At 59.4% G+C, this 17,464-nt stretch overlaps 1 protein-coding gene across 8 annotated transcripts in view; it reads left to right on the top strand.

Moving 5' to 3' along the window:
• The window catches only part of TBC1D16 (TBC1 domain family member 16), a 28,348-nt gene extending 23,590 nt beyond the window's left edge, over positions 1-4,758 (top strand). For 5 of the 8 annotated variants that reach the window (XM_041485761.1, XM_041485758.1, XM_041485757.1 and 2 more), the window contains 7 exons: positions 492-640; positions 1,389-1,523; positions 2,172-2,358; positions 2,500-2,568; positions 2,683-2,862; positions 3,363-3,509; positions 3,992-4,758. In XM_041485761.1, coding sequence (XP_041341695.1) covers positions 492-640; positions 1,389-1,523; positions 2,172-2,358; positions 2,500-2,568; positions 2,683-2,862; positions 3,363-3,509; positions 3,992-4,237 — 1,113 coding nt within the window. In that variant the 3' untranslated portion in view covers positions 4,238-4,758. Of the gene's footprint in view, positions 1-491; positions 641-1,388; positions 1,524-2,171; positions 2,359-2,499; positions 2,569-2,682; positions 2,863-3,362; positions 3,510-3,735; positions 3,850-3,991 lie in introns of those variants that run through there. The other 3 variants (XM_041485760.1, XM_041485759.1, XM_041485762.1) reach the window with 2 other exon arrangements.
• Positions 4,759-17,464: the final 12,706 nt, after the last annotated feature.

Raw genomic sequence — 17,464 nt, 5'->3', positions numbered from 1 at the left:
CAAAGTGTCCAGTGCCTGCTGTGTTTGCAGAATGTGTGACCAAGTCACAGAGAGCACTGGAGATTGCTGAAAGAGCTGAGATGGTTGAAATAGCTGAGATTGTATGAAGTGAGATTGTATGAGCTGAGATTGCTGTATGAAATAACAGGGCTGAGGGGAGCACGGGGCCCGGGCCCTGAGAGAGAAGTTTGCAGTGCAGTGTAGTGTCTCCAGGATTTGGGATTAAGCCGTGACATGAGAACGACACGTTAATCATAGAGCCTCTCCGGGGGTGGTTATTGACATTGAAATGAGCCTGATTTGTGTCTGGTCTGGGAATAGAGGGCCAGCACTTTCCCTCTAAACATGTGCAAATTGCAGGAGCTTGAATCAAGGCGTCACTTGTCAGGAAAGAGCTGCAGAGGCACCAAAGCACAGCAGCGGGCAGTTGCCTGTTGCTGTTTTTGAGAATGTGAAACTGTACCAGCCATAACTTTTGCTCCTTCTTCCAGGCCATTTTCTTTGGTGGGATTGATATTTCCATCCGTGGGGAGGTGTGGCCCTTTCTGCTGCACTACTACAGCTACGAGTCCACCTCTGAAGAGAGAGAGGCACTGAGGCTGCAGAAGAGGAAAGAATACTTTGAGATCCAGGAGAAAAGGTAACAGACCATCATCATCCTCCCCTGCTCATCTTCCTTGGGCTGGATGTCACAGTGACACCTCAGTCTCTGCATCCTTGCGTGAGGAGAGGCTGGAGTAGAGGAGCGGCGGGGATGGGGAAGGAGGTGTTGGGCACTGCTGAGGCTCTGGAGCCAACTCCACAGAGCTCAGACATTTCCTTACCTGGGCTCTGGGAGCAGCCCTGTGAGAGCCATGCAGGGAAACACCTCCCAGGCAAGGCTTGGGTTAGAACACTGAAGGTAAAATTGGGATCTTTTATTTCTTTATGAATAAAATGTACATAAAAATAAGGGATGAGAAGGGTTATGTAATTCCAGAAGGTTGTTAATGAAAGATTTGTGTGTTGTTAAATGGAGGGGGGTACATTGAAGCTGGAGGGGCACAGTACTGTTAATAATCAGGAGACAATCAAACCAGAGTGGTGAGTTCTGATGTGCTGAGTTCCAAGGGGCAGTGGAGAGCAGAGTCTGATGCTTTTGAAGTGTTTATTGCAGCAAACACATCATGTCATCCTGTTTATAACCCAGGAGGCTCCTTCCAGTAATCCCTTGGGACAGACAATCCACTGTTCTGGACAGACCTGCTGGTCTATTTTTCAGGTGCTGAGGAAACTCGGTACAGGAATAGTTTTTCTCTGCAAACTAAGACTGAAATGAGGCTTTTTGTTCCTTGTGGCAATCACATTCCTTTCTTGGCAACTCTCTGCTGTTGCTGTGTGGTGTGCAGGCTGTCCATGACTCCAGATGAGCAGAAGGATTTCTGGCGCCAGGTGCAGTTCACGGTGGACAAGGACGTCGTGAGGACCGACCGCAGCAACCAGTTCTTCCGAGGGGAGGACAACCCAAATGTGGAGACCATGAGGTGAAGTGTCTGATTCCAGTGTCCTAAAAGCCATGTCCTGCTCAATGTTAGTCAGCCCCCAGCCCCGGCTGCCTGGGAATGCTGCACAGCACCCACCGTGCCTCTGCAACCACGGGATGCAGCAGCAAGGACTTCCCCAGTGCTCCCACTGCTGCTGTAGTTCCCTTCTCAGTCCTATAACCCTGCTCCCAACTCTGAGCTTCCCTGCACACACGGGCACAGCAAAGGTGCTGTGGTAGGGCTGTGGGCAGGTGCTTGGGTCTGTGGTTCTCCTGGTGGGGTAGAGGACAAGCACACCAGAGTCTGCTCCATGACAGTGTGACTTGTAAAGGTGTGATCTCAAAAGAGTTGGGTTTCATCCAACAGCATGGCTTGGAGGTTTATGGATGTGTTGGGCATCATCTCTCCTTTCCCATGGGCCATTCATTTCTGTCCTCCTCATATTTTTAAATTCTCATTTTCTGTTTATATTTTGCTGCCTGTGAATGCCAAACCTTTTTCTGAAGTTTATGCCACAGGACTGGGTTTTGCAGCAGGGTTTCCCTGTCTGTGTTATAGCACCTTACATGAGGCCCTGTGTCTTTGTCACTGAGATGATGCTGTCACCTGCCCTCACCTGTCCCCTCTGCATTTGTGTCTCTGCTCCAGGAGGATCTTGCTGAACTATGCAGTGTTTAACCCAGCCATTGGATACTCCCAGGGCATGTCTGACCTGGTTGCCCCACTCCTGGCAGAGGTTCTGGACGAGTCGGATACTTTCTGGTGCTTTGTTGGGTTAATGCAGAACACGATCTTCATCAGCTCCCCCCGGGATGAGGACATGGAGAAGCAGCTGGTGAGGCTGAGTGCTGGGCTCCCTTCAGCCTTGTCATGGCTTCTCCTCTCCCCTGTTCCTGAGCTGGAGGGGTCCAGCATTCCAAATCACACTCCAGAGCCACTACATCCTTGGGGTGATCCTTGGGGTTGCCATGTGCAGGGCCAGGAGCTGGACTTCGACGATCCTTGTGGATCAGTTCCAATTCAGGATATTCTATGGAAATACCTGGTGGGTAGAATTGATCCTGGGTGACTGAGGTACTCCAGCAGTTACAACCATCCTTCTTGTGAAGTGGCAGCTGGGAGAGAAGAGCTCTCCAGCCAGCCCGGGTGTGTTTTGCAGCTGTACCTGCGCGAGCTGCTGCGGCTGATGCACCCCCGCTTCCACCAGCACCTGTGTGCCCTGGGAGAGGACGGGCTGCAGATGCTCTTCTGCCACCGCTGGATCCTGCTCTGCTTCAAGAGGGAGTTCCCGGAGGCCGAGGCGCTGCGCATGTGGGAAGCGTGCTGGGCTCACTACCAGGTGAGGCAGCTGCCAGGGCACGGCACATCCTGGCTGAGTCCTCAGCCTCAGCACTGAGGGTTTCCAGAAAGGCTCTTCAAAGCAAAGTAGCCAAAATAAGCTGGGTCTGGGACTATTGCAGAGGTTTATCTGAGTGGCAGGAGGATGGAGCCCTGCTTGCCTCTCCTCCTTGGGGATGTGTGGGCTTCACAAGGAGGTGTTTCAGGAAATGCTGAACACCTGCTTCTGAAGTTCAGGCTTCTCTTACACAGCTGGGAAATGTCTTCCCAAAAATCTGCTCTATGGTTCAAACACTGGTGCAGACCTTGCTGCTGTGCTGTGAAGTAAAGAGGCTTTGGCTCAGCTGTGGTTCAGAAGTCACCAGTGACTCACATTCTCATCACTGGGCAGAACTGAAGGGAGCAAAATCTCTCACCAAGGACCTGCTTGTGGAGGGTGGGAGGTGGAGCCAAAGCTCTGGAGCTCTGCCTCCACCTGCAGCCCCTGTGTTCCCATTCCAGACAGACTATTTCCACCTCTTCATCTGCGTGGCCATCGTGGTGATTTATGGGGACGACGTCATCGAGCAGCAGCTGGCCACTGACCAGATGCTGCTGCATTTCAGCAACCTGGCCATGCACATGAACGGGGAGCTCGTACTCAGGAAGGTAAATGCCCAGGTGCCCGTGTGGGACAAGGTCCAGAGATGAGTCAGAGTATTCAGAAACCCAGGGACTGCTGCTTCAGCTTTGCATCTCCTGTATCCCCGTGGCTGCCTGGGTGGGATGCTGCTGTTTGCCTGGAAACAAGATTTGCAGGAGGAGGCGGTAGTTGTTGAGTGCTTGGGAGGTGGCAGTGTCGTTGGGATAACCCTTGTTTGGATAACCTGCTCAGGGAAATGGAGACAGAGCTGTGGTGCCATGGTGCCCGTTCCTTTCAGCTGGCAGCGACTGGGGCCATGGGATGAGCTGTGGTGTGTGGCAGCCCCTGTGACCTGCCACTGCCCCCAGTGCCTCAGGTAACCCTCAGGTGTTTGGCAGGAAGCTGTTTGCTGAAGCCCAGGCAGCCAAAGAGGAGGAGTGGAGTTCACCCCAGCCCTCCATGCTGGTCCCTGGTGAGGAGTGACTGTTTTCCCTCTCTCTCCCTCCAGGCCAGGAGTCTGCTCTATCAGTTCCACCTGCTGCCCCGCATCCCCTGCAGCCTGCACGACCTCTGCAAGCTGTGTGGGACAGGCATGTGGGACAGCGGCTTCATCCCTGCTGTGGAGTGCTCTGGCCACCACCCGGAGTCCGAGAGCTGCCCATACGGGGGGCTGGTGGAAGTGTCTTCTCCTAAAGCAGGAAGTGAAGGCAAGAGAGGCCTGAAAACACGGGATGTCTTTGCCTTCCGAAAATAGCTGAGAGGAACAGGGTGCGACGGAAGGGAAGGGCAGGAAGGATGTGCATAGGAAAAAATGTTAAAGAAAGGAATGGAGGAATAGCTTGTCAAGGCTCCTGAGAAGACTGGGAGGTGTGGAATGGAAGAGGAATTAAATTGCTCTGTAGGGGAAGTTCCGTTGCATGGGTGATGGAACCTGAGAGAAAGGCATCGACCCAGGAAGTGTGTTTGGATTTGATTTTGTTAGAAACCAGCTTTTCTAGGTTTTAACAAGGACTTTTTATTCTGCCTGTGGGACTGGACTGGTTAGCAACCAGAACATTCTTACTTGCTGGTGAGAAACAAGAACACTCCGGGGAGCCAAGGCTGCCCAGAAGTGTTGGTGGGCAGGTGGCAGGAGCAGAGCCAAGGCCACTGTCCCCTCACCCAGAGCACACCTCTCTGCTTCAACCAAAACGTGCAGCTTCGTGGCTTCTTTTTAAAGCCATAAAAGCCATTTTAATTATAATCTGCCAAAAATAAAACTGCAGACCATTGGGATTGCAGGGCAGGTGTCTGCTTTGTCAGCAAGGAAGGACCAGTCACCTCGAAGTCTTGTCTCTGGCCTTTTCTGGTTTTATAGGATACACTGGCTGGCATGATTTTTTTCCGTTTTTGTAAAAAATGGACTGCCCCAGGTCTCAGAGCACAGCTGCTCTGAGTCAAGGTATTTCACAGACACTGCCCAAAATGTCCTTCTTCATGTGATTTTGGGAAGGAATTCTTCCCTGGGAGGTAGCTGAGGCCCTGGCACAGGGTGCCCAGAGCAGCTGGGGCTGTCCCTGGATCCCTGGAAGTGCCCAAGGCCAGGTTGGACAGGGCTTGGATCAACCTGGGACAGGGCTTGGATTAACCTGGGACAGTGGAAGGTGTCCCTACCCATGGCAGAGGTGGGAGTGGGATGAGCTTTAAGGTCCCTTCCAACCCAAACCATTCTGTGATTCTCTGACATTACAGCAAAGCTGTTTCTTTATGCTGACAGCTGCAGACTTTAATACTTTAGTCTGTTGCTTCCAGTATGTTTCCCATTGTGTTTCCTTTGGCTCTCCTCAATTACTGAATATTTACTGTCCTTGCCTGTCACTGCCACAGCCTGTGGCACATACACCCCCTGTGGGTTTTAGGCCCTTCAGTCAGTGCCAGGGGTGCTCCCTGATCCACATCCCAAAGTGAAAATGAAACTTGCCTTGTTGCAGTGGTTTTTGCTGAGCTCTGTCTGATAAAGGTTTCCCTCGGGGTGTTTTTGAAAGGACAGTGTTTCTCCCCATGTCTGCTATAAATTTTGCCTGCCAGAAGTGGAGCTGGGGCCCTGAGCCCTGTTGCCAAAGGTTCTTACCAAATTCCGTGGCCTCCAAAGGCGTGTCCTGAGCCAGCGTTTGTGCCAAACGGAGCCAGGGGAGCAGTTTTCTTGTGGGCGCGGAAAAGGAGCCGAGGTGGCAGCGGGCTGTGCCTCCCTGCATCCCTCTGCAGCCTTCCCTGGCCGTCCTGCTCTGCTCCCTGTCCCTCCCTCCACACTGCTGCCCCCAGAGCTGTCCTGGGCAGGCTCACTCCCAGCCCTGCCTCTCAGGAGTGTCTGTGCCCTCAGCCGCACGTGTGGAACCACTGTGTCCTCGGGCAGAGCTCGGTGGGTTCCTGCACCTGACAAGCACATTTCTCTCAAAATCCTTCTGCAAAGCCTTACCCACAGCTGTCCTGGAGCCACATTCCTGCTGGAGTGACCCAGCACCTGCCAAGAGCATGCGGCATTCCTGAGTGGAAGGAGCCTTGACCCACTGAAGGCAGCGTGCCAAGGGCTGGCTGCTGAGTGGCAGAAGGACAGGTCAGCTCCTGATTTGTGTGCCTTCAATCCAGAGGATGGAAACCTTCCCCTGGATGGGAGCAGTGGGAAAACCACTGGGAATGGCACAGCTCTGAGCCGGCCTGGCTGTGGGGCACCGAGGCTGCAGGGCTGAGCTGAGCTTTGGCAAGGGGCACCTCGTGTAAGGGCTGGGGCTGCTCTCCTCTGAGCAGGGAGTTTGTGGAGATTTATGTGTCAGTGATAATAAAAGTTGGTGTGAGGCTTTTGTGTGTCCTTTGCTGTGCAGGCTGGGGACAGCAGACACCGTCCCCCAGCTTGAGCTGCCCTTTTTGCAGCCACTCAGAGATGTGCTGGGTGCCAGGGCTGCATTGCTGTCCCCAGGCTCTGCTCCTGGGCACCTGTGGCAGCACTCGGTGCCTCCATCCACATGGAGGCTCCAAGTGGCAGTGGCTGAATTCAGGTCAGAAGAAGCACACAGCAGAAAATGCCAGAAGCATCTTCCTGCAGAGCGACTCGGTGGCACAGGGACAGGTGCCAGCTCCCCAGGGGGACAGCACGAGGCAGACACTGCCTTCTGCCACCTGCCAGCCCCATGTCGCACGGGCATGGCCCTGAGGCCTTGGCAGCACCATGGCTGCTCCTGGTGCCTGAGCAGCCAGAGCCCCCTTCTAGCACTGCGAGGTGTGGGCAGCCCTGCCAGCCCTGGAGGACTGGGCACAGGGGCAGCCCCTCCTGGGCTCACGGGGTGCTGGGCACAGGGGAGCAGCCCCTCCTGGCCTCCTCACTGCCTGCCATGGGCTGGGAGGCAGCAGCAAACCCCTCCCAGAAGGGCCAGAGCTGGTTTTGCTGCAGCACTCATTCCCAGCCAGTAAAAGACAATAGGAAGAGATGAAGTAGATAATTTGGAGTGTTATTTTTCCACTATTAAAATGTCATTCAGCAATGTGGAAATCACTCAGGATTCCTTTAGTTAAAGACTCTGCACTGCAGCTTTCCAGCGTGTGGAATGAGCTGGGTTCTGTTTGAAGCAGGGCTCAGCTCTGGCTGTGCATCCTTGGGACCATTTACCACCCTTGTGCACTCTGCCATGCCTGGTGTCCCCTGGGCGTCCCTCTGCCAACAGGAGACTTCAGGTGTCTGTCCCTGTGCTCCCCACTGGAGCTCCCCATGGCCCTGGCACGCACTGACCCCACTTTGCCCTAGTTGGGGACACAAAGGGATGGAGCTGATCCCCAAGGATCATCAGCACTCTCATCCCAGTGACCCAATTCCAGTCTCAGCCTGTCCATTCACTTGTGATGCCATTATTTAACTCACACTGGAGCTCCACAACCATCTGAGCTTGTCTGGGGGGAGACAGGGTCAGTGAAACCAACCTGGAGGCCTCTGGCAGTGCCTAGGATAGCATTGAAAGCAGCCTTGGGACTTCCCTGCAGTGCAAGGCTGGCCACGAGTCCCACCTTGGACAGGGCAGTGCATTTCATTCCTTCTGACCCATCCCCAAGATTTTCCTTTGTGACACTCTTTGCCATCTGAAAAAAAAAAAAACCCCAATAACAAAAAAGCAGCCAAGCTTCGTTCCCTACAGAGAGGAACGTGGGTCCCAGGAGCAGGGACCCTCACGTGGCGTCCCCTCAGTGCTGCCCTGAGCGCCGCATTAGCGGCAGCCGAGAGCCCAAAATAGCCCCTCGCGAAGGTAAATAGTCACTGTAAGCCTCTTTAGCCTCAGCCTGAGCTGCCACATCCTCCTGCCTGCCGCTGCCGCCGGGGGGAAGGGGAGCAGGGAGGAGCCGAGTCCTCTGTCCCGTGGTAGCGCTGCGCTCTGTAATCCCTGCGGGAACCCTGGGAGAGGGGAGCAGAGCACAGCACGCACCTCGAGATGGAGACTGGGCTGGGCCCTGGGCAGAGGGGACAGGGACACACGGTGTCCCGAGGCTGGTAGGGCCCCGAGCTGTCCCACGGGAGGGGGTCAATGGGTCAGCATCCTTTGTCCTTGGCATTGAGCCCTGACCACACAGGTGCGGCCAAACTGCCCCTGGAGCTGGCTGTGCTGGGGAAATTGTCACCTGGGAGTGGGACAGGGGCAGGTGGAGGGGCTTGGTGCCACATCCCAGGGCTGGGTGTGTTTGGATGTGGCTGTTTGGCTCTTTTGTCACAGGCCACTGCCTGTCAAATGAAAAATTACAGCTCACAAGAACAAAGAGACTCACCTGAGTTACTACAAGCACTAAAGAATTTCAAACCCAACATAGCCTGCCCTCCCGGGTTGGCTGATTAATCCCGGTTCACTCTGCTTGGGCCATAAACACAGACCCGTCCGGCCGGCTGGAGCTCAGGGCACATCCTGCCCCGGGCACCGGCCCTGCCCGAGCGGCGCTCCGGGCTCTGCACACCCTTGCCCTGGCTCCTCCAAACACAAACACAGCTCGCCAAGAGGCTTCAGGGCCTGGAAGAAAAGCAGAGGCTGGGGCAGCCCCGGCAGAGCCCAGCAGTGCCAGCGGTGATAGCTCGGACACGCCGTGGGGCTGGAGCTGGAGCTGCCCACCCTGAGCCAGCGAGCGGGGTGGGGACAGCCCTGCTGCTGCTGCTGCTGCTGCTGCACGGGTGGGGACAGCCCTGCTGCTGCTGCTGCTGCTCAGGTGGGGACAGCCCTGCTGCTGCTGCTGCTGCTGCTGCTGCTGCACGGGTGGGGACAGCCCTGCTGCTGCTGCTGCTGCACAGGTGCGGACAGCCCTGCTGCTGCTGCACGGGTGGGGACAGCCCTGCTGCTGCTGCTGCTGCTGCACGGGTGGGGACAGCCCTGCTGCTGCTGCTGCACGGGTGGGGACAGCCCTGCTGCTGCTGCTGCACGGGTGGGGACAGCCCTGCTGCTGCTGCTGCTGCACGGGTGGGGACAACCCTGCTGCTGCTGCAGCTGCAGGTGGCTCAGCCCCACACCCAATCCTTCCCAAACCACAGCAGTGAGCACGGACAGAGCTCAGGCATCCCAGCAGGGGGACCTGCTGTCAGCCCGACTTTGAGTGGTGCCTTTGCCAAGTGTGGGGGATTCTCTGGCAGCCCCCAGCCCCCAGTGCCCCATATACCGGGTCCCTCCGAATTCAGCCAGCTCAGGCCCTGCCAAAGCTCCTGCCCCATGTGGCAAAGCAGCATCAGGAGAAGGAGCAGCCTAAGGACTCTTTCTGGGATTTCTGACTTTGTTTGGCTCGGGTTTGTCTTTCAGAAACCACAAACAAGTTCAGCTCCTTCTGTCTGCAGCCGGGGCTTGGCTAACCTTGGCGGGGGCAGAGGCGGCTGGGGAGGTGCCGGGTGATGGGGAGGTGCCAAAGTCCTCTCTGCTCTCCAGAGCTTTCTGCAGGGGAGACCCGGGGCTGTCCCAGAGCCCAGGGACACGGCAAACACCCGGCACAGTGATCCCCACCCCTGCCCGACCCCGAGCCCTCCTCTCTGGGCAGAGCCTGTGCTGTGGATGAGGGCAGAGAGCCTTCGGTGCTGCTCCTGCTGCTCAAGGCAGCTGCCAGGAGGGCTGCCCGGCCCAAATCGGCTCCAGAAGCCGGGTCCTGGTTTCAGGAACCCAATTTCCACATATTGCAGGTGGGGGTCGGCAGTGAAAAGCTTCCAGCCATGACTGGATTCCCTGCAAACAGCCCAAACAGCAGCCGGCCTTCAGGCCCTCTGCCGAGGTGACCAAACTGCCCCGTGGCGATGCCCACAGCAGCAGGAGCACCAGGAAAGCGCCGCCGCCCCTCCCGAGGATCGGGAACAGCACAGGCAGCACGGGCTGGGAACATCCCGGGCTCTGGGGCAGCCACGGCAGCACCACCCCGGCCGGCATGGGCCAGCAGGAGCTGGAAAAGGGTGCCAGGAGAGCGGGGCACCCACCAGGGCACACAGCTGGGGGATCTGCGCCCCCTCCTGCAGGGGTGGCTGCCACAGCCGGGGGGTCACAGCCACCCTGGCTGCGGCTGCAAGGAGCCCGTGCTCTGGGTGGCAGGAAAGGGTTAAGGCGCTGCCGGAGCGGCAATGAGAGCAGGGAATTCAGCTGCTGACGCAGGTAGGATCTGCCGGCGCATCCCCGCACAGACACAGCAGCGTCACCCTCAGCTCCTGAGCGGCTTCTGAGCCCTCTGAGAGCGGGGAGTGGGCGGCAGAGCCAGCGCAGGGAGCAGAGCGGGGCCCTCCCCGGGCTACCACCCCCGTGGCACTGCCAGGGTCACCCCGGGATGCCCACCCCTGTCCCACGGCCTGGCCCAGCCCTTCTCCAGCCAGCTGCGGCTGGGAGGAGGCTCCGAGCTCCAGGATGCTCACAGGCACCACGGAGCTCCGGGGCACAGCCCTGCCAGGACAGGGGCACTGCGGGGCACTGAGGAGGCTCCACACGGGTCAGCCTCTCTGCTGCTGAATAATTCCTTGTCAGCTTTTGGATGATAAAAAGCCTCAGAACAAGCAGGGCTTGAATAGGTGACACAGGGAGGAAGGGAAAATCAGGGAGGGGACAGAGTCCTGCGGGAAGCGAAGGACAGAGAGGACACAGCCCCCAGGTCTGTGCAAATGGCTGGAGCAAGACCTGATCCCAGCAGAGCTGGGATGGCTCCCGAGAGCCCTTGGCATGGGGAGGTTCCCCTGCCAAAGGACCATTTCCTGTGCGGGTGCATCAGTGCTGGCGCCTGGGTTCTGCCGCATCATCCTGGGCAGCGGCCGGAGCGGGGCCGGGGGCCGGGGACACCGGGGGCAGGAGCAGAACCTGGCAAGGGCCCTTTGCACCCAGCCCCTGGCGAGGCCACGTGTGCCACCCTCCCTGAGCCGCTGGGAAGTCAGGCCCGATGGAAATGTAATGGGATAATCGATGGCCCATTGTTGCTCGGCTTAATTTAGCTGCTCAGGCAGGGAACGAACAGAGTGAACATACTTAAGCAGGAGCCAAGGCACGAGATGAATCAGCCCTGCATCCTCTGTGACACAGGGGACAGGATGGGCACAGGCACCTGCTGGGCCCGGGGCTGAGCCCCCAGACCCCGTGGCAGCGACCCAGGGCGTGGGGAGTGTCATTAAATGAGATTCACTTTGTTTTGTCTAGCACCAGGTCTGAAATGGCTGCACTGGGCTCAGTGTTGCACACCTGCATTGCCAAAACTCCCTTGGAAGTTGCAGCAGGAGCAGGGAAGCTGCTTGGTGTGCTGGGACAGGAGCTGAGTGCTGGGGCCACAGCTTGGGAAGGGGTCAGCTACCGCCAGGGCTCAGGAAGGGGACAGCTACTGCCAGGGCTCAGGAGGGACACAGGTACTGCCAGGGCTCAGGGGGGATACAGGTACTGCCAGGGTTCCTCTCAGCCACAGCCCAGGGGCTCTGCAGCCCTCCTGCCCCAGCTCCCTGTCCCAGGAGAGCCTGCCAGCCTGTGCCCAGCCCAGCTCAGAACCCAGAGGATATAATCTGGGGACAGCCCTCCCACCCTGTCCCAACGCTTGGCCCCAGCTCTCCAGGCTTCACACTTTGCCCTGCAGCTCAGTGGTGCCCACCCTGATACCTGGGGAATCGCCCTTCCTCCTCACTGTTTGTGTTCCCCGCATTCCTCCGGGCTGGCTCACACCCACCCGGCCCAGAGCTCGGGCTTTGCCCGTGAATCAGCCACCTGTGGTGACAGGGCTGCTCCCTGCCCCTCTCTGCACGGCTGTGGATGAGCTTTGCTGCTCCTTCCCCTCTGCCCCATCCCACCCCTCCAGACGCCTCCGAGTATCCCCAAGGAAGGATTTGCAGCGTGGCTTCAGCCTGGATTTCGTTTCCATGCTGGCAGCCCTGCCAGTCCCGGCACCCGCAGCACCTCCCGTGCCACGCGGTGCCACCGCCACTGCCCGAGGGTGACACTGGAGAGAGGCGGCTCTGCATCCCCGGCCGTGCCCAGCAGGACCAGCCGCTGCCCCGGGCAACCACGGGCGCTGGGTTGGGGTCTGCTCACGGGGGCAGGGGCTGCCTGGCCCTTTCCGAGGGCCGGTGGGACACGGACTGGGCAGCAATGGGCTGGGGCAGACCCGGAGCACGCTGCCCACGGGGTGGCCCCAGCCCCGGGTGCCGGTAGCCGCTCCCGGGATGCCGCAGCACACGGAGATGCCGCGGGCCCGGCGCCAGCGCCCTCCCCACGCTGCCTTTTATGGCCCTGCTGCAGCCACAGCCCAAACATGGGCTGCGGGAACGCGAGGCTGGAGCCTCCCCGGGGCCGGCCCTGCCGCCGGGAAGGTGCCCCAGACACCCCCAGCTCGGGGAGCAGCACAGAGCTCCGTGTTCACAGCACCCCATCGCCGGGGTGCCCAAGAACTCCACAGCTCACCCCATTCCCTCTGCCCCTTGGCACCCCCATCCCTGCCCCTGGCGCTCCCACCCTGTCTCAGACAGCCCCGCGTCTCTGCCTCGTGCTCCAGCCTGTGCAGGTGTCACCTCACACCCCCCTGGACCCCCCAAACCGTGGGGTCCCTGCAGAGCCAGAGCAGCACAGCGCAGCACAGCTCACACCCAGCGGGGCACACACAGCCCTGGTTTGTTCACAGCGGTGCCACGAGGCAGAGAAACAAGGGGCCAGCTGGCACTGCCAGCCCTGGGAACCCCCCCTGCCCTGTGCCCGACTGGGGCCGGGGGGAGAATGCACCCACCCACGGGGTGTGTTGGAAATCAAGTGACTCAACTGAGCCCTCAGTGTCACCCCCAGGAGTGGCTGTTGTCCCTGCGGGGCTCCAGCAGCTCGTCACCTCCATCCCAGCCCCCTCCCGGCTCCAGGTGGCTCCCACAGGCTGTGGCACAGGTGACACGTGTCCCCATGGCTCAGGCTGGCCGGGGACGCTGGGCATGGGGGCAGGAGCAGGAATGGGTGGTTGGGCAAGGTGGCTGCAGTGGGCAGTCTGAGCCACCCTAGGTCACAGCAGGGTCCCCGATGTCCCCTCCAGCACAGGACTGGCTGTGCCACGTCCCCTGGCTGGGGCAGTAAATCCTCGCGGCTCAGCACAGCCGTGGTGACAGCAATGACAGAGCCCCATGAATCAGTGACAACTGCAATCCCGGCTGCCTGGGCACAGCATCAACATCACCCTGGCACAGGAGACCCCCCCCTGCTCCCCTCAGCAGTGCCAACACTCCTGGGATGGGCACCCCAGCCTCGTGCCCAGCGCCAGGGCGGCTGCAGGGGAGCGGCAGAGCCAGGGCGTGTGCTGGGCAGTGAAGGAGCAAGCTCAGGAAGCACAGCATCTCTCATGCTGCCCAAGAGACAGCTGGAGTTCCCAGAACCTGCTCAGCATCCCCGGGGGAAAGCAGACAGCAAGCAGCAGCCTAAAAATAGCTGCCCAGGGCACACACAGCCGCCTGAGAGAAGGGGAAGTGAAAAGGAAGAGGGGCTGCAGCTTTCCAAGGAACAGCCCCCAGCCCTGCCCAGCAGCCAGCTCCCACGGGCAGATTTCAGGCTTGGCTGCAATGCCTTCACCTGAACATGCAGCACCAGGGAGCACCCGAGGGTCAGGCAGTGGCACCACGGAGCCCAGGACAGCATCACCGTGGGGTGGCACCGCTGTGCCGGGCAGGACCCCTGAGCCTTTGAGCCCCTCACCAAAGAGTTGGCTGTGTTTAACCACATGCAGGCAGTGCAGGGAAGGGCAGAGGTTGGAGGAGCCAGTCTGACCAGTCAGCCCCACTTGTGTGTCCCAGCTGTGCTCACTCAGCACCTGGGGCTGTTCCCAGCCACACAAACCCGGGGTGAGCAGAACAGCGCTCAGCCACTGCCCAGGCCTGCTCTGCCTCCTCCAGCACACCTGCAAGGGGCTCACACACATCAGCCTTTGGTTTAAGGAATTCACAGGCCATGGAAACGTCCTGCAGGCCCAAGACTGAGCTCTCTGCAGCAGCACGGTGGGGTGGGGTGGGCTGGGTGCGGGTGCCCAATCACCCCAATCACAGAATCAGAGCCCAAGCCCCGCAGATCAGCAGGAGCAGGGCCACGGGGCAGCCCCCACAGTGCCTTGGATTGAGGCTGTGCCCTGCAGAAACCAAGAGCTTCCTTCCCCCGGGCAGGGCATCATCTCCTGGCGGCTTTAGCGCAGCTCCACCGGGGTCGGGCTAAGAAGCTTTGGCGATCCAGTGACAGCACAACACGTGTTGGGCAGACAGCGCGGCCAGGAAACCCTTCTGGGACCTTTGCAAACACAAATACTCGGTTTAATCCTCGAGGGGATGAGGAGCCAGTGCAGCCTGCGCTGCTGAGGCTGCCCCGCAGCCGGGGCTCAGCAGGAGCTGCCGGGGGCGGAAGGAAGGCGGAGGGAAGGGCTGCGAGGAGCTGAGCTGGGCTCAGGTGCAGGGCTGGAAAGCGCCTGACCGCAGAGCCGAGCGCTTCCTGCCCCTCACACCGCCCTGAGCACAGCGGCGCTCGGGCGGGAGCCGCGGAGCCCGGAGCGCCCCTGACACGATGCTCCGGTGGCACCGGGCACCGGCAGGGCCGGGCTGGAGGGAGCGGGGCGGGGGCCGGAGCCGCTCGCTCCCGGAGCAGCAGCACCCGGAGGCGCTGGGGCTGCACAGTCCCTCCGTCCAGAGCAAAGCTGCACCCCACAGCATCCCACAGCATCCCACAGCCCCCTACAGCCCCCAACCCAGCTGCTCTGCAGGAGCCACAGCTCGTGGTGCCACCAGCCAGGACCCCACATCCCCGGGGTGGGCCCTGGGGGTCTGACATGCCCGGAGCCCGAGGGTCCCTGTCCCCAGGGCAGCCCCTCCAGTGCCCACAGTGGCTCAGCCCAGGGCTCACTCTGCTCTGCTGGGTGATCTGTCCCCGTGCCAGCTCCGCCTGTGCCATGTCCGGGCTACGAGGCAGGACATGTCCCTCCCTGCTGCCCTTCCCAGAGCTCCCCAGCAGCCCCAGCCCCAAGCAGCAATCCCCAGCTCTGTCTGTGGGCCACCACTGCCCCCATTGTCACTCTGCCAGGGGGGCACTTCTGATCAGCACAAGATGGCATCAAACTGCTCTGCCAGGGGAGCTGGCCCCAGGCTCGGCAGTGCCACGTGCTGCACAAAGAGCTGTGGGAGCAGAGCAGGGGCAGAAAGGCTCACAGCACCAACAGGGCCCAGCAGGAGAGGGCTGCTACTGTCCACACTGTAATCTTAGTCAATCTATCTATCTATCTATCTATCTATCTATCTATGCTTAAATAGCTTGGCATGAGCAGCCCAGTGTCTCCTGCAGCCAGGGAAGGCCTTATGGATGCTCTCCACCCGGGAAGCTTTGCTTGCATGGCTGGGAGACAGGAGAGCATGTGTGAGGCGAGGCTGGGCTGCCCTGGAGCTCTGGGGGCTGAAATCCCCTTTGCTGGCTCAGCCCAGCTCCTGCCCACGGGGGACAAGTGGCACTGGGTGCCTGCAGGCTCAGCAGGAGGAGCGGCCCTGGGGCCGAGGAGCACCCGAGGAGTTTCTGTGCCAGGGACACACACACAGACCCAGTTCTGATGCAGAAAATCCCATAACTGCCCTCAGCTGCCAAGGAACAGCACCAGTTTAGGCGTAAGAGGGGGAAGAGCTCCAAGGACAGGTCTCTCCAGGGCGAGGAAGGGCTGAGGGGGGCACCGGGCTCCTGCAGTGCCTGGGGAAGGGCTTCCCGTCTCCCTCTGCTCTGAGGGTGGGAGTGCTTCCCAGCACTGTGTGCCCGGTGTCTCAGGCAGCTTGCACTGCTCTGAGGGTGTGGGACAGGCAGGACCTGCTCCCCCCAGCCACGTGCTGAGAGCCCCGTGCTGTGACAGAGGGACTTCAGTGCCTCTTCCCTCTGAATTTCTCCCGACTTGCCTGGTTCTAAGAAGATTAAAGACAGATGGTCTCTGAGGCTCCCTCACTGGCACCCATGCCTAAGGCAGTGGGGGGAAGGCAGGGCAGAAAAGAGCCCTGGGGAAGGGGGGTTATTCCAGCCGAGTGCCCGAGGGATGGAGCGTCCTGGGAACCTGCTCTGGCTGCTGCCCTCCTGCCTGTGCTGGCTCTGCAGAGCAGGCTGTCTCCTTCCTCTGGGGCTGCCTCACTCGTGGTGAGCTCCAGCAGTGAGGGGAACCCAGGGATGCTCCCAAAGCAGCTGCTCTGGGTGTCAGTGCCCTGTGCCCGCTGTGCCTCAGCCCCTCCAGCAGCTGCACAGGAACAGCTCCGCTGGGCTGTGTTAAACTGCTGTGCAAGCACGCTGTGTGCTCCTGCAAGTGCCTCCTTCCTGAGGATTCTGCTCACAGCCTCCTCTGGCTCGTGCTAGAGGCAGCACCAGAAAAAGGAATTCACCTAACACGGCCCCGTGTGCAGCAGCAGCAGCAGCAGCAGCAGCGATGCACTTGTGAAGCCATTTAAATTTCCACGTGCTGACCCAGTTCAGGATGGTTTCGCCGCTGGATTTTCCCACTGCTGCTGCCTCTGGGTGGCTGGTGGCAGCTCCAGACCTTGCTGCCATGCTGGATTTTAAGGCCACCACACTGACAGCCCCAGCCTCCAGTGCTTGGGCTCTTCGTGGTGATTTCCTCAGCATTACAAAACACTGGGCACTTGGTGTGTGAGGATGCCCGTGTGTGCTTCCTGGCACTGGATGTTTCACTGAAAGCTTTAGAGGGTGAACAGTATTCCCAAGGGGTTTTTGCTGCTGCCTGTTACACTGGGGGCAGGGCACGTGTCACTTCAGCTGCTGCAGTGAAGGTGGTGGGGATGCTCCGGGGGGTTTTAGTGCATGTGCTGGAGTAAATTCCAGCCCAGCTGCCAGGCTCACCATTCCCTCATCATTTTGAACCAGCAGCCACTGAGCTTCCCCACAGCAGCACCAGGGCTGAGCTGAAGGCAGAGGGGCAGCCTGTATTTAGAAGGAGACAATAATTGCAAGTCAGATTTGCTTGTTCAATACTCTATTGACAGATTTGCCTTGGCAACCTGGAACAGGGTTTCATTGTTCACATCGTACTTCATGGCATCCTATTGATTGGGTGGGTGGGTTCAGGTTTTTGTGGATCTGCTGGTTTTGTTGTCTCTTTTTCCAAGCCTACCTACTCATCCTTTTCTTGTCTTTCTCCAGCACGGCGTTGACCTCAGCAAGGGCTGTGTCATAATCCATTTTTCAGACTGGCCACAACTTCCAATGCGAGCCAGAGCTGACAAAAGCAGAAGGGCAAATCCTGGAGCCCAGCTGGCCAAGGCTGCAGGCGGCCAGGTAGGGATGAATGGGGCCAGTGCCCTCCCCCCTGCTCCAAGGACGTGGCAAAGTCGGTGCCTGGCCCCTTGTGAGAGTGGCCTTGAAGGAAAGGCTGTAACTATTCATGAATTAACTTTCTGTTATTATTTGGTGCTCAGGCGTGCTCCTGGCTTTGCAGACCAAGCAGGAACCCCCGGCCTTGCTGGGGCAGAGGGGAGGAAGAGGTGAGCACCCAAGCTGCAGCCGCG

The sequence above is a fragment of the Pyrgilauda ruficollis genome, unplaced genomic scaffold (assembly GCF_017590135.1).
Source record: "Pyrgilauda ruficollis isolate IOZ18807 unplaced genomic scaffold, ASM1759013v1 scaffold72, whole genome shotgun sequence".
NCBI lineage: Eukaryota > Metazoa > Chordata > Aves > Passeriformes > Passeridae > Pyrgilauda > Pyrgilauda ruficollis.
The sequence above is the reverse complement of the archived record's forward strand: the minus strand, read 5'-3'. Positions and strand labels throughout refer to the sequence as shown.